Source organism: Lemur catta, chromosome 6 (assembly GCF_020740605.2).
Source record: "Lemur catta isolate mLemCat1 chromosome 6, mLemCat1.pri, whole genome shotgun sequence".
Classification (NCBI taxonomy): Eukaryota; Metazoa; Chordata; class Mammalia; order Primates; family Lemuridae; genus Lemur; species Lemur catta.
The window spans coordinates 92737379-92753079 of record NC_059133.1 but is presented as its reverse complement, the minus strand read 5'-3'; the positions used below and the strand labels follow the sequence as shown (position 1 = coordinate 92753079).

The 15701-nt window shown below is 38.2% G+C and overlaps 1 protein-coding gene across 1 annotated transcript in view; it reads left to right on the top strand.

Moving 5' to 3' along the window:
• Positions 1–8180: 8180 nt before the first annotated feature.
• Positions 8181–15701, top strand: part of LOC123640616 (antigen WC1.1-like) — a 44004-nt gene continuing 36483 nt past the window's right edge. Inside the window, exons 1-2 of the mRNA XM_045555207.1 lie at positions 8181–8292; positions 8530–8844. Of these exons, the coding sequence (XP_045411163.1) occupies positions 8181–8292; positions 8530–8844 (427 nt within the window). The remainder of the gene's footprint in view (positions 8293–8529; positions 8845–15701) is intronic.

The window sequence follows — 15701 nt, the reverse complement described above, 5'->3', positions numbered from 1 at the left end:
GTCTGACTTATTTCACTTAGCATAATGTCCTCCAGTTTCATCTATGTTATTGCAAGTTGTAGGATTTCTTTTTTTAAGGTTAAATAATGTTATTGTATGTGTATATATGTATATATACATATATGTGTGTATATAAATACACACACACATTTTCTTTATCTAGTCATCCATTGATGGACACTTATATTATATTTATGTCTTGGCTATTGTGATAAGTGCTGCAATGAACACGGGAATGTGGGTATTGCCACAACATACTGATTTCATTTCCTTTGGGAATATACCCAGAAAAGGGATTTCTGGGTCATATGTAGTTCTATTTTTAATGTTTTGAGGAACCTCTGTACTATTTTCCATAATAGCTGCACCAGTTTACATTCTCACCAATGGTGTATGAGGGGTCCCTTTGCACAACACCATTGGCAGCATTTATCTCTTGTCTTTTTGATAATAGCTATCCTAATAGATATAAAGTGATATCTCCGTGTGATTTTGATTTATATTTCTCTAACGATTAGTGATGTTGATTACCTTTTATATGCCTGCTGGACATTTTTATGTCTTTGGAAAAATGTCTATTTAGGTCCTTTGCCTGTTTTACAATCAGGTTATTTGTTTTTTTTTTTTTTTTTTTTTGCTATTGAGTTGTGTGAGTTCTTTATATATTTTAGATACTAATCCTTTGTCAGATATGTGGTTTGCAAATATTTTCTCTCAATATTTAGGCTGCCTTTCATTTTGTTGATTGTTTCCTTTGCTCTGCAGAAACATTTTAGTTTGATGTAGTCCCATTGTTTATTTTTGCTTTGTTACCTGAGCTTTTGGTGTGATATCCAAAAAGTCATTGCCAAGGCCAATATGAGGGAGCTTTTCTCTTATCTGTTCTAGGAGTTTTAAGGTTTTAGGTATTAAATTTGGGTCTTTAATCCATCTTGAGTTGATTTTTATGTATGGTATAAAATAAGGGTCCAATTTTATTCTTTTGTGTGTGGATATCCAATTTTTCCAAAATCATTTATTGAGAACACTATCCTTTCTCCATTGTGTATTCTTGGTGTCATTGTTTAAATTATTTGACTGTATATGTTTGAATTTATTTCTGGATCTCTATTCTGTTCCATTGGTCTGTGTGTTTATTTTTGTGCCAGTACCATACTATTTTGATTACAATAGTTTTGTAACGTAAGTCAAAATTAGGAAGTGTGATGCCTCTAATTTTGTTTTTCTTTCTCAAGATTATTTTGGTTATTTAGGGTCTTTTGTGGCTTCTTATGAAGTTTGGATTTTTTTCCATTTCTATTAAAAATACCATTGAAATTTTGGTACAGATTGCATGGAATTTTAGATCACTTTGGGTGGTATGTACATCTAAACAATATTATTAATAATCTTCTGATTAATGAACACAGGATATATTTTTACTTGTTTTTGTTTTCTTTTATTTCTGTCACCCATGTTTTGTAATTTTTAGTGTACAAGTCTTTCACCTCCTTAGTTAAGTTTATTCTTACATATTTTATTCTTTTGCATGCTATTATAAATGGGATTGTTTTACTGATTTCCTTTCAGGTAGTTCACAGTCAGTGTATAGAAATAGAACTGATTTTGTATGTTGATTTTGTTTTCTGCTACTTTGCTGAATTCATTAATTCTAACAGTTTTTCTGTGGAGTCTTTAGGGTTTTTTATATGTAAAATCATGTCTTCTGCAAACAGGGACAATTTTACTTCTCTGACCTGGATATTTTTTATTTCTTTTTCTTGTGTAATTGCTTTGGTCAGGACTTCTAGCATTGTGTTAGGTAGAAGTTGTGAGAGTGGGTATCTTTGGCTTGTAAATGATATTTGAGGAAAAGCTATTAACTTTTCACCATTAAGCCTGATGTTAGCTGTGGGCTTTTCATATATGGATTTTGTTGTGTTGAAGTACATTCTCTCTATTCCTAGTTTGTTGAGAGTTTTTAACATAAAATGGTGTTGAATTTCATTAAACAATTTTATGCATCAATGGAGATTATCATGTGGTTTTTATTCTTTATTCTGTTAATGCGATGTATCACATTAATTGGTTTTCATGTGTTGAATCATTTTTGCATCCAAGAGATAAACCTCACTTGGTCATGGTGTATGACCATTGTAATATGGTGTTGAATGTCATTTGTTGTTATTTTGTTAAGGATTTTTGCATCTATGTTCACCAGGGATATGGCCTGTAGTTTTCTTATCTCTTGTGGTGTCTTTGTCTTATTTTGGTATCATGGTAATGCTGGGCTTGTAAAATAAGTTTGGATGTGCCCCTCCTCTTTGCTTCTTTGGAGGAGATTGAGAGAAATTAGGATTAATTCTGCTTTGAATATTTGGTAGAATTCACCAGCGAAGCCATCTGGCCCTGTGATTATTTTGTTTTTGGAAGGTTTTTGATTAATTATTCAACATCCTCACTGGTTATTGATCTGTTCAAATTTTCTATTTCTTTGTGACTCACTCTTGATGGGTCATGTTTCTAGAAATTTATCTATTTCTTTTAGGTTATCTAATTTATTGACATGTGGTTGCTCATACTAGTCTCTTATAATCCTTTTTTAAATTTCTGTGGCATCTCTTGTAATGTCTTCTCTTTCATTTTTGATTTTATTTTTATGTGAGTCTTCCCTCTCTTTTTTTCTTAATCTGGTTAACAGTGTGTCTATTTTGTTTATGCTTTCAAAAAACCAACCCTTAGTTTTTTTTTTTTTTTTTTTTTGAGACAGGGTTTTGCTCTACTGGGGCTAGAAGGCAGTGGAGTCATCATAGCTCACTGCAACCTCAAACTACTGGGCTCCAGGGATCCCCCTCTCTCAGCCTCTGGGACTACATGTGCATGCCACCTGCTAATTTTTCTATTGTTTTGTAGAGATGGCCTCTCGCTTGTGCTCAGGCTGATCTCTAACTCCTGGCCTCAAGTAACCTCCCAAAGTGCTAGGATTATAGGTATGAGCCATCATGCCTGGCCTAATCCTTAGTTTTGTTGATTTTTAAAAATTGTTTTTGTATTATCTATTTCATTTATTTCTGCTCTAATCTTTATTACTTCATTCCTTCTGCTCACTTTGAGTTTAGTTTGTTTTTCTTTTTCCCATTCCTTGTGGTGTGAATTTAGGCTATTTATCTGAAATCTTTCTTCTTTTTTTCATGTAGGCATTTATTGGTACAAAATTTCCTCTTAGTGATTTTGCTGCACCTCGTAAGTTTTGGTATGTTCTGTTTTCATTTGTCTCAATATTTTCTAACTTCTCTTTTGATTTCTTCTTTGACCATTGGTTGTTCAAAGTGTGTTGTTTAATATCCACATATCTGTAAATTTTCTAGTTTTCTTTCTGCTATTGATTTCTAGTTTTATTCCATTGTTTTCTTAGCTTTAAAATTTTTTTTTATTTAAGCATATTACGGGGGTACAGATGTTTAGGTTAAGTGTATTGCCCTCCTTTTTCATTACTGATGCAACTTATTAGAGTTCTTTCTTCTCTGCTTCTCGTTAATCTAGCCAGAGGCGTGTCCATTCTGTTTATTTTTCAAAGAACCAACTTTTTGTTTTATTATTAATCTTCTGTATAGTTTTTTTTATTATCAATTTCATTTAGTTCTACTCTTATCTTTGTTATTTCTTTTCTTCTGCTGGGGTTGGGGTTGGTTTGCTTATCCTTTCCAGTTCTTTGAGATGATTCATTAGATTGTTTATTTGTGATCTTTCTGTCTTTTGCATGTAGGCATTTATGGATATAAATTTTCCTCTCAGGACTGCTTTAGCTGTGTCCCACAGATTTTGATAACTTGCATCTCCTTTATCACTTAGTTCAAAGAATCTTTTGATTTCCATCTTCATTTCCTTCTTAACACAATAATTGTTCAGCAGAAGGTTATTTAGTTTCCATGACTTTGTGTAAAGATGAGAGTTTCTGTTGGAGGTGATTTTCTAATTTTATTCCACTGTGGTCTGAGAAGATACATGGTATAATTTCTACTTCTTTAATTTTTTTTTTTTTTCTGAGACAGAGTCTTGCTCTGTTGCCTGGACTAGAGTGAGTGCTGTGGTGTCGGCCTAGCTCACAGCAACCTCAAACTCCTGGACTCAAGCAATCCTACTGCCTCAGCCTCCTGAGTAGCTGGGACTACAGGCATGTGCCACCATGCCCAGCTAATTTTTTCTATATATATATTTTTAGTTGGCCAGCTAATTTCTTTCTATTTTTAGTAGAGACGGGGTCTCACCCTTGCTCAGGCTGGTCTCAAACTCCTGACCTCGAGCAGTCCACCCGCCTCGGCCTCCCAGAGTGCTAGGATTACAGGCGTGAGCCACCGCGCCCGGCCTACTTCTTTAAATTTTTTGAGACATGCTTTGTGGCCTAGGAGATGGTCAATCTTAGAGAATGTCCCATAAGCTGATGAGAAAAACGTACATTCAGTGGTTTTTGGGTAGAATGTTCTGTACATGACAGTCAGGCCCATTTGTTCTAGAGTTCTGTTTAAGTGCATTGTTTCTTTGTTTGTTTTCTGTTTAGAGGATCTGTCCTGTTCTGTCAGAGGGGTGTTGAGGTCTCCAGATATTATAGTGTTGCTGTTTATCATTTTGTTTAGATCAAGTAGGATTTGCTTTATAAATAGTTTTATTCCATTGTAATCAGAAAAGGTACTTAGTAAGATTTCAGTCTTTAATTTGTTAAGATGTTTTTTGTTACCTAACATGTAACATGTGATCTATCCTGGAGAATATTCTGTGTACACTTCAGAAGAATGCATATTTTGTTGCTTTTGGGTGGAGTAGTCGGTCAGTTTTGTTTGGTTGTGTTTACCTTTAAACAGTTAGTAATATTTCTGTGTGCTCAGAAAAAGAAGAGAACTTGAAATATTGCTGAACATTAGTAATGTTTGCCACATCTATGAAGTTTCTACAAATGAATTCCTTTTCATATGCCTTGCTTGAGTTTTGTTGTGTTTATTCACTCCATGGATTGGTGTGTTTCTTCAGTTCTGGAAAATTCCCAGCCAATACTTTTTGAATTTTGCCTTTGCTTAATTCTCTCTTCCTTTCTGTCTCTCTCTGGCTCTGCATCCCTCTTTTCCTTGCAATATTCCAATTTAATTTCTTAATCTATTTTATGTCTCTGTTCTCTTTTGTATTTTTCATCCTTTTGTTTCTCTTTACATCATTCCAGATAATTTCTTCTGACTTATTATTCACTTCAGTAATTTTTTTTTTTTGAGATGGGGTCTTGCTCTATCACCCTGACCAGATTACAGTAGCCTCATCATGGCTTACTGCAACCTCAAACTCCTGAGCTCAAGTGATCTTGCTGTCTCAGCCTCCTGGGTAGCTGAGACTATAGGTGCATACCACTATGCCCAGCTAATTTTCTATTTTTTACAGAGACAGGGTCTTGCTCTTGCTGAGGCTGGTCTTGAACTCATGAATGCAAGTGATCCTCCTTCCTCACCCTCCCAGAGTGCTAGGATTACAGGTGTGAGCCACCATGCCCCACTCAGTAATTCTTCTTTACCTGTGTTTAGTCTGATGTAAAAATTTTAATGATCATTGATATATTTTTCATTCATAGAAGTTCTTTTTGAGTTAAAAAATCTCCTGTGCATATTTTATGTCCTTAAAGATTCTTTGAGAATTTATTTTTTATTTCTTTAAATGTAGTGTATGTGGTTGTTTTATAGCCTCTATCTGATGTACTTAACATCAGAAGTCTCTGTGTGTTTACTTTAGTAGTTTCTCTTGGTTCTTATTAATTAACTTTTGTTTCTTTGGTGTCTGTTTATTTTTGACAATGTAATAGTCATTTTATTTATATAAGTATTGTTCACAGAAGTAATTTGAGGCCTAGGATAAAGGTAATATTTTTTAGAGAGGATTTTATTTTTATTCTTCCATAATTTTTGTGGCTCTATCAGTAGTGGACCATCTCAATTCAAGTGCAATATTGGTATTCTCTGGATAATTTAGAGATTCAAACTCTGACTCTAATTCTATGCAAGGGCATACCTATTTCGACTGGTGTCTCAGCTTATTGTGGAGAGTGTTCTGTTAGACTTCTTATCTAGGTGTTAGTTTGGACTTCGATTTTTACCTCCTCACCATGAAAGACCATAGAAATGACACAGTTTCCTGGGTAAGCTAATGCTGTCAGGGGAAAAGTATATCCCATGCTCCTATATGTCAATGGATTCCCATTTTATCTTCAGATTTGGCCTGATTTTTCCGTCCTATCTTATCAGGTCTTTAAGACATTTTTTAGTATATTTTATCCCACTTTTTATTTATTTTCAGCAGAAAAGACAGCCTGAATAACCAAGCCTCCTATTACTGAGAAAGGTCTGTTGAAACTTTTCACATTAATAAAACTGTCTGCTTATTTGTCTGTGTCATCAATTAGATGTTGTGCTCAATGAAGGCAAGAACATTGCCTTATTATTTTCTGCATTTCCAGAACTTAGCACAGGGCTAGCCTCTCAATAGATAATTTTAATGTTAATAAAAGTAGCTTCATGTATACTTATAGAATTCCATTTTAATTCTTTACTCTGAGCTCAATGTCAGACTTTTCAAAAAACTCGGAGTAAGCCTCTTGGGATGTCTCTCCTCTTACTATTTCTATAACCTCCTTCTCACTTATTTTTATTTCCTTCCTGGAATGGACCTCCCAAGGTTCTACGGACTAAACTGTGTCTCCCTCCAAATTCATACGTTGAAGCCCTCACTCCAGTGTGACTGTATTTACAGATAGGATAGGAGGTATAATAATTAAGGTTAAGTGAGATCATAAGGGTGGAACCTAAATCTGATTGGACTCATGACCTTATCAAAGAGGAAGAGAGAGAGAGAGAGAGAGAGAGAGAGATCTCTTTCTCTCTCCCCATGTGCATGTACTGAGGAAAGCCCACATGATCACACAACAAACTGGGGGCTGCCTAGAAGCCAAAAGAAGCAGCCTGGGAATGCAATCTGTCTTCTCAGCACCTTGATCTTGGGCCTCCCAGCCTCTATGACTGTGAGAAAATAAATTTCTCTTGTTTAAGCTACCCAGTCTATGGTATTGTGTTATGGCAGCCCCAGCAGACTTATATACCAGGATCCTTTTCCAGTTCAGCATCTTCCCAGATGTTTCCCTGCTTTGATGCACCATTTCTGTTTTTCTGCGTGGAAGCACATGAGCCGAGATCTAAACATGAGGAATGTGAGTAGGTATCCCAGGGACCAAAGTCTTGATTAGATTCCCCCACAAATCTCATTTTGCTTACCCCAATCTACAACTAATGGAGATGATTCTAGGGCCTTGGGAAACTCACTTCTCTGTTCCTGATAGGAAAGCAGGAACCTAGGCTACCGACTAAGAAAGTGATGTGATAAGAGAGAGGTGGTCTAGGTCTCAGTTCCAGGCAAGACCAAGGCAGCAGTATTGGTCACACAGTCAGGATTCTACTTTGGATGAAGCAATCAAGGTAGGCATATAAATCTCCAGCCAGTCCACTCTGGTGCTCTGGAGGAAGCCCTTGGATTAGCTTTATATTGTAGTGTAACAAATTACCTCCAAAGTTGGTAGCTTAAAACAACAAACCTTTAGTACCTCACGGTTTCTGTGGGTCAGGAATCTGGCATGGCTTAGCTGTGTTCTCTAGCTCAGGATCTCTCACAAGGCTGCCACCAACTCAAGGTTCAACTCGGGGTGGATCCCACGCAAACTTATTCACATGGTTATTAGCAGGATTTAGGCCTCCATGCGCTGTTGAACTGTTCCTTGCTGGCTTTAGCTAGAGGCTTCTCTCAGTTCCTTGCCATGCTGGTCTCTCCATGAATGGAGTTTACAGTGTGGCAGCTGGTGTCATCGGACTAAGCAACTGAGAGAGCAAGGCAGGACAAGAGAGAAGGCAGAATATTCTTGAAGCCAGATCTCTTAAGTGACATCCCATTGCTTTTGCCAAATTCAATTTGTTAGATACAAGTTACCAGGTCTAGCCCATACTCAAGGTGGAGATTACCCAAGGGCATGAATACCTGGAGGCAGGAATAATTGGGACATTTTGGAGGCTGCTTTGCCACCGTCCATTTGTTCCTAAGCTGGATGGGAGTGATCCCCATGGGACAGAGGAGGAGGGAGAGGACTCCTGTGCTGGCCTCACAGGCTGTGAGCTGTGACGGAGATGGGGAAGCTGGACTCCTCTCAGTTTGGGACACATTTGCTGGGAAGGCAGCATGCAGAGTCCTCTGAAGGCCTGTCCTCAGCGATGTGCCTGGACCTGGTCCTACTGGCTTGTGAGAAATAATTGCGAGGTCTTTCCAACTCCATGTTCAGCGATGCCACATTGGTGGCTTAAAATTGGCCACAGTAGGAATATTTACATCACAGAAATCAACAAATTATATATACTGGTGATTTTTTTACCCCTCCCCCCACAGAAAGCTAATTTAAAAATATTACCAGCATACCACTGCTTCGTTTCCTAAAACCTGTCCCATGTTGTGTGTTCTGTGTCTGTGTCTCTCTTGCAGATTTGGAGTTAAGGCTGAGGAATGGAAGCCACCGCTGTGAGGGGAGAGTGGAGGTGAAGCTCCAAGGAAGTTGGAGGAGCATCAGAAATTACAACTGGCAGTTGAGGAACATGGCTGTGGTGTGCAGACAGTTGGGTTGTGGAGCTGCTGTTGAAGCTACCTCAGGGAATCATTTTGGATCAGGAGTTGGACTCATTTGGTTACGATATTTTTTATGCCAAGGGAAGGAGCCAAATATCAATCACTGTGAACACTTTGGTCCTCAAAAATTGTATTCTGCTACTCATGGTTGGAGTGCTGGGGTGATCTGCTCAGGTAAGGCCTGTCTTGTCTGGTGGGGTCCCTGGCAGGAGCAGCCTCAGTCTCAGTCTCAGTCTCAGAATAACTGGGAGTATAGGATCATAGCCTTTTGAGCACACTTGAGACCCCAGTCACAGAGCAAGTCCGAGAGCAGTGGGGCTAAAGGGAGTGTAAATGCTTCAAACCTGAGAGTCCCAGGACTCTTCAGGTCCCTGTGGTGTGTCTGAGAAGGGAAGGAGGTTGGGTCAAAAGAGACTGATCAGGAAGCCAGCAGATCTGTGTGCTAAAAGCTGCTCTACAACTATCTGCTCTAAGACATTGAAACCTCCCTGGGTCTGTTTACTCAGGTGTCAAAAGAGGATCTAGGCCTCAGTTTCCCCTAGTGTACTTTGTAAGCATGAGGATGTATGTCTTATGTTCAGTCATGTTTTGGTGAACTGTTAGCCTCTATTTATGGTCCTGAAATAGAGCTTGATCAGGGTGTGAATATTTGGAAGCTTAGACCTAGAGAGAGATCCAGTCTCTGAGAACCCAGAAGGGAGTTGTTAAAATGCATTTTGGGGTAAATAATTTTTAAACTTACTTACTCAGAAGAATACAGGACATCCCTCAAACCCCAGTCCTGCCATGAAACTCTTGTTTGCCTGCAATTTCTCGAGTCAAAGACAAAAAGTCTGGTCTGGGGCCCTGTGCCAGGAACGAACCCAAAGATATTAGTCCTCTTTGACTCCATAGATCTGAGCCCTGTAAGGAGGATTTATACCCTTGCCTGGGATGAGTCCCTGGCCCCTCCCCCAGTGCTTCAGGTAAAGGGATATGTGTGCCTCTTCCAGGCTGTCTTACACAAGGCAGCCAGTCTGGCTTGGTAGGTGTTGGTGGTGGGTCCTCGGATTTTACATTTTAGATAGTTATTAGTGAAGTCAGAGTATAATGAACAGTGTGGTCAAAATTAGTGTTTATTTTTTTGTTCCTTTGATTTCTCGTAACATTGGCCACTTTGAGTTCCTATAGGTTTAGAGTGAAGTAGATTAGGATGTGGGATTTAGTATCTCTTAGGAATTATGAAGCACTGATGCTGCCATGCCTGCAGCTGCTGATAGAAAAGCCTCCAGAAATTTTATGGTCAGTAACATAATTTCCATTTATATAAATAAATAAATACAAAAACAAATAAATAAATAATAGAAAAGGAGCTGTGTAGCAGTCACCAGTGTAAATTCCACCTTGCTCCGTTTACCTGGAGACTTTAGTGAATTCTCCTTCAATAAATCCCCGGGAGGCACTCTGAGGAGCTGCAGGTAAGTTCCTTGAGACTCTCATCTGCACGAACACCTTCTGTTGAGGAAAAAGATAAAAATCACCAAATGAAAATGTGCTGTGCTTACTTCTGACTAGGACAGTGAATAAATTATTGAATCATTTGAAATTCATGTTTTCTTTCCATCATTATTTTAGAGATTTGAGTACTACAAGCACATCATTGATTTTTGTGGGAGTTTTGCTGTTTACATCCCAGAGCTTAAACTTCTTAGGTGGTGTGTTGAGTCAGCATCTTATGGTTCTCATTACAGAGTTCTTAAATGATGCTACCTAACAATAAATCTGAAAAAATTTTTTTTAAATTAGAAAAATATTCATCTTTCAAGTATGTATATAATATTCATTGGAAAATATTAACAAAATACTGAAAATTATAAAGAATAAGGTAAAAACAATGTGTAATTAGCCACAATACCAGTCATAAGATATAATCATGGTTAATATTTTATATATATTTCTGTGTACATTATATATTACATTATCCAAAGATTTCTAAGGGTGCCACTCATTCTGAGAGGGATGTCAAAGAAAAATGTAAAAATTATTTTTAAGAACCAAATATGGAATTTCATTTTTTAGGACTTTCTGATGCAAGGAACAGAAACAAAATTAAACAATTAAAATTAATTTAAGAGAATTATGTCTGGATTCAGAGCCATTGTAGATATTCTGGATATAAGGGGTTACCTGAATGTGGGAGGAGCTGGGAGAGGGAAGATGAGGTTCAGAGAATAAGAGAAATGTCACTCAAACGTCTGCCTAAAACAGCAGAGTGGGGACAAAGCTGTCCTTCGTGAGGAAGGCTGAGTGCTATGATCACGCAGTGAGAACTGGTAGAGAGGTCCTCAGTAGGCACCGTGGTGTGCAAGATGCTCATCTGTGCCAGCCAACGTGTCTATGGAACCGCTGTGTTGGTGGAAGCTGCAGCAGCTGTGGAAAACACCTTTCCTATCTGCCACTGCATCTGACCACCATGACATTCTGAGAAGAATGGCCAGTATTTAACTTTCAGGTCTCATTTAAAATCTTACATGAATTCCTCTCTACCACACAGAGAAAGATCCTTGAGAAGTGGTCCCCAGGCTTAGAAGGGACTTAGAAGGTAGTAGTGGGGGCAAGTTGACAAAAATCAGTACAGAAAAATCTATCTCGTTGTCATCTCAGCATCCAAATTTACTTCTCTTAGTCGTATTTAACTTCCCAAAAGACAATAGTATCAGTATCACAAAAGTGTGACCCTCGGAGGGTCAAATCTATCTGATACTGCTCTGAGATTGCTGCTCATTATGTCCATTTTGTCTTTGGTGGTTAAATACCTTGTCTTTACCCCTGATAATCCAGGATCTTATAATTTTCACTGAGGTCAAGGAGGCAATTTTGGTCACAGTATCCTTCACTGTCATTGCTGGCCTGTGAGAGAGCAGTCATTGTAGTTAAAGGGTGGGTGAGCAGGCACACATAGTAAATCTACTCTAGTATTTCTAGCTCCGTAAGCCTTTGGATAGCTTCCTTTATAGAATTCCAAGGAAGTTCTTGCCTCTCAACTTTATTTCATGTGGACTGCCATTACAACAACCACCCAGACAAATTTTTAGAGCCACTCCCATCAACTTGAGCTAATGCATTGAATCCAGATTTCTTGTTAGTGCACCAACATCAATAAATTTAGTCCAATCTAATGTTACATTTCTTCCACCTTAGTCTAATGCCTTTAGGATTAATTCTCATAATATTCCCCAGATTACTGCTATCATAAATTGGCAAAAATCTTGCAATTATTTTGGTGTGAATGATATTTCCTCAGGATCACCTTTTCCTCTGATACTCGCTAGTATTTAAATTTTGTTGTGTATCTAGAAGCAATAAGAGTTGGTGGGAAGGGGTCCTGAGGAGGAGGAGCGTTGCCCTGCTGCAGAAGAGGCCAGTACAGGCTCTTTAGTTAAAGGAAGTTAACATACTCACACAGGGAAGGAAGGGCTGACTGTGCTGGCAAGAAAGGCTCAGAGGAATTTTGGGGTTCAGGGTCTTCAGCTTCATTAGAACCTAGCGGGATGCTCCATCTCAATTCTCAGTACTTCCTTTTCAGGGCCCTGTGCTCTACCACTCAGTCTAGCTTTAACATGCAAGACCCTGAAAGGCTGTGAATTCAATTTGCATCAAAAATTCAGCCGTCTGCTTGATCAGACTTTGGGTATGGTTTTTAGAAATCCTGACTGACTCTGGTTCCAGGATGGAAGGGATTGTGTTCAAGGCAGTCATAAAAGCTTTTTGGTACCTTACCTGGACATTGACCTGGGAATTTAAAGTCTTGAGTTCATCATTCATTACCTTTCTCCAGTTCTCTAGCACACTAAGAACTAATCAACCAACCCCATGATCATTATGCTATTTGATTTTTCTGTAATATTTTATTACAAGACTTTGGTCACTCAAAGTCTTGGCTTCTATATGCAATTGACTCCATATGAGCACATATGATAATTTAAATAATTTGCTTTGCCACTGTGTGCCACAGGTGACCAATGCCACAGATTACCAATGTCTCACTCACTGTTGGGAATCGGGTCATTAATGTCTTTGAATCCTCGTGGATCAATGAACCAGTTCCAGCTTTCACTCTTACGTTTTTTGCCTTAGTCTGTTTGGGTATCTTTAACAAAATACCATAAATTGGGTGGTTTATAAACAACAGAAATTTATTTCTTACAGTTCTAAATAAACAGAATTTATTTCTTACACCCTAAGATCAGGGTGCCAGTGTGGTCAGGTTCTGGTGAGGAGCCTCTTCTGGGTTGCAGACTGCTGACTTCTTGCTGTGTCTTCACATGGCAGAAGGCAAGGCAGCTCTCTGGGGTCTCTTTTATAAGGGCACTAATCCCATTCATGAGGCGGAGCCATCATGACCTAATCTCCTCCCAACAGCCCTCCCTTCTAATACCATCACTTGGGGACTAGGATTCCACATATGGATTTTGCAGGGACACAAACATTCAGACCATAGCAGTTTAGCTTCCCCCCAAGCCACTTTTGGTGCCAAGAACTGTGTCAGTATGAGTTTGGTCAGAAAGATGGAGCCACTTACCAGTATTAATGAACAAAGAGTTTAATAGAGGAATTCGGCTATGACAAATATCGAAGAAGCTGTGTGAATCAAGGTCTGGAAGGTCTGGAAGGCCCCAGCTGGGGGATTAGAGAAACCATCACTATGACACCAGCCTGAAGCAGTGGAGCAAGGCAGGGGATGGCTAAGCCCAGAGAAGTGTGAGGAACTCTTTTGGGAGTTCGTGGAGAGCTTGCAGAAGCTGCTGTGTCCATGGAAGCCATCATGTCAGTAGAAATCCCCACATCCGTGGAAGCTGGTACATCTCATTGCAACATGTCTGACCACCACGATTTCCTGAGAATTTTGGGGCTTTCTCTTTCCCTTTGTCTTCCAGATCTCACACGAACTCTTCTCAGTGGCAAACCCTAAACTGGAAAGGGATTCTGGGGATACTGACATATGTAGTTTCTTGGAAAGGTCAAGTAGACAGAAATCAGTCAAGTGCAGGGTGTTACTAATTCATGCAACAGAAAAGCCCATGAGTAGAACTAGTTTTAGGGACGTCAGACAATCTGTCGTCATCGTCTCTCTTCCCTGCTCTCAGTGGACAGGATTGTGCACTGAGAGTAGTCCCTTCAGAAACACTTTTAGTAAGGAAGTTGCCAGAACATGAGGTAAAGTGATTCTGAGGAGTCAAAAACCAAAAAAAGCACCCCACCCCCCTCAAACCCTCACAACTTTTAATCTCAGGATTCTTATTATATATGCTTCTTTTGTAGACTGTTTTCTTTCCACTTAGTGCATCAAATTTATTTTGGCATAAAATTTTAAAATACTATAACATTTTAAAATGGCTGCATATATTCAAAACTATAGAAGTAAAAATTTAACGACTTCTCTACTGAAGGTTGACACAACTTTCATGTTCCCCGTAGCCTGGAAGTTAACAGCACACATTCTGGAAGACAAGTTGCCTAGTTTCTTTCCAGATATGTAACCTTGGGAAAATTACTTGGTCTCTTTGTGCTGCTATTGGGACATTATGATAGAAAAGTAATGGTTTTTCATTTTAGCTTGGAGCTTTTGATTTTTGGAGAGGGCAAACAACTTTTTCAGGTGTATATCATCCAATTAATATTTTTTGCATAGATTATTTTTCTATTGATGGGTTTATATTTTACTTAAGATTAGTAAATTCTCAAAATATATCACAAACATTAATCTTTTGATAGTCATATATTTCGCTTACCAGTTTGTAATTTTTCTAGTGATTTTACAATATTTTCCTTTCCTGATATAGATGTGTTTAATTTTAATGTAATCAGATGTATTTAACTACCACTTTATGAGTTCTATTTTTTTCTGAACATTTGGAAAATTCACATCCTGCTTTAATATTATAAAAATCATTCAAAGTTAACTAACCTTTTAATGTCTTTGTTTTGTCTGCTTTTTGTGTTGGAAAGCATTTGAACATTTGTTTGCAGCTTGGAGGTCCGCAGTTTCAGTTGATCCTCTAGAGGGGTATCAGTCATTTGTGACCTTAAGGGTGTCTTGATTTGGGTTAGGTAGGAGAACGTAGATTTGCAACAATAAGTGGTCGAAAAGCAAGAAAGTATTTTTTTTGGGCATGTTGCCAAAGTTGTGGGTATTCTACTACATTTTTCCATATTTCAATTGGATCTTTCTTAGCATCAAACAATGGTTTTAAAATGTCATCTACTGAGAACTCAATTCCATCTGTAGTTCTTTAGTGCCTCGGTGATATCAACTAGGTGAGGCTGAAATGCCAATTTGAGTGTTATGTCATGATTCCCAAAGTCAGTGAACCTTTCATTGTATTCTCCAACTAATAGGTCTATAACAAATGCATATTCTTCACATGATTCACATATATCATCCTGCTCATCAATGACCTTTGCTAACTGGAGAAAATGTTCATTCAAAATTTCCTTTAGAAGAAGAAGTGTTTTGAAAAAGATAGCTTTTTTCAAAATGCTTGGATTGTTTGCTACATATCATATATAGACTTAGTTTTAGCTTGCAAAGAAATATTCAAGTCATTTTGATTTGACATATCACACAGAAATGCTGCATTCCTATAGAAATGGAAATTCTTTAAATAATTCACATTGCTGATTCTATTCTTCACTAAATTTAACTATCTGTTCTTACAGAGATAAAATTTTGGCTAACTCCTGTCCCTGTGATAGCCAATGCACTTTAGAATGATACGGCAAATCCACATGAATACGTCATCTTTCAACTTTAGCATGTTACGAAACTGACCATGCCATGTTGCATTTCCATGAATGTAGTTAACAATACTTATAACTTGTTGGAAAGTGTCACTAAAATATTAGCTTTAGCAAAGAGAAATGAGAACATCTGGATCTGTTAATATTTTTTTTTTTTGAGACAGTCTCGCTCTGCTGCCCCAGCTAGAGTGCAGTGGTGTCATCACAGCTCACTGAAGCCTCCAACTCCTAGGCTCAAGTGATTCTGCCTC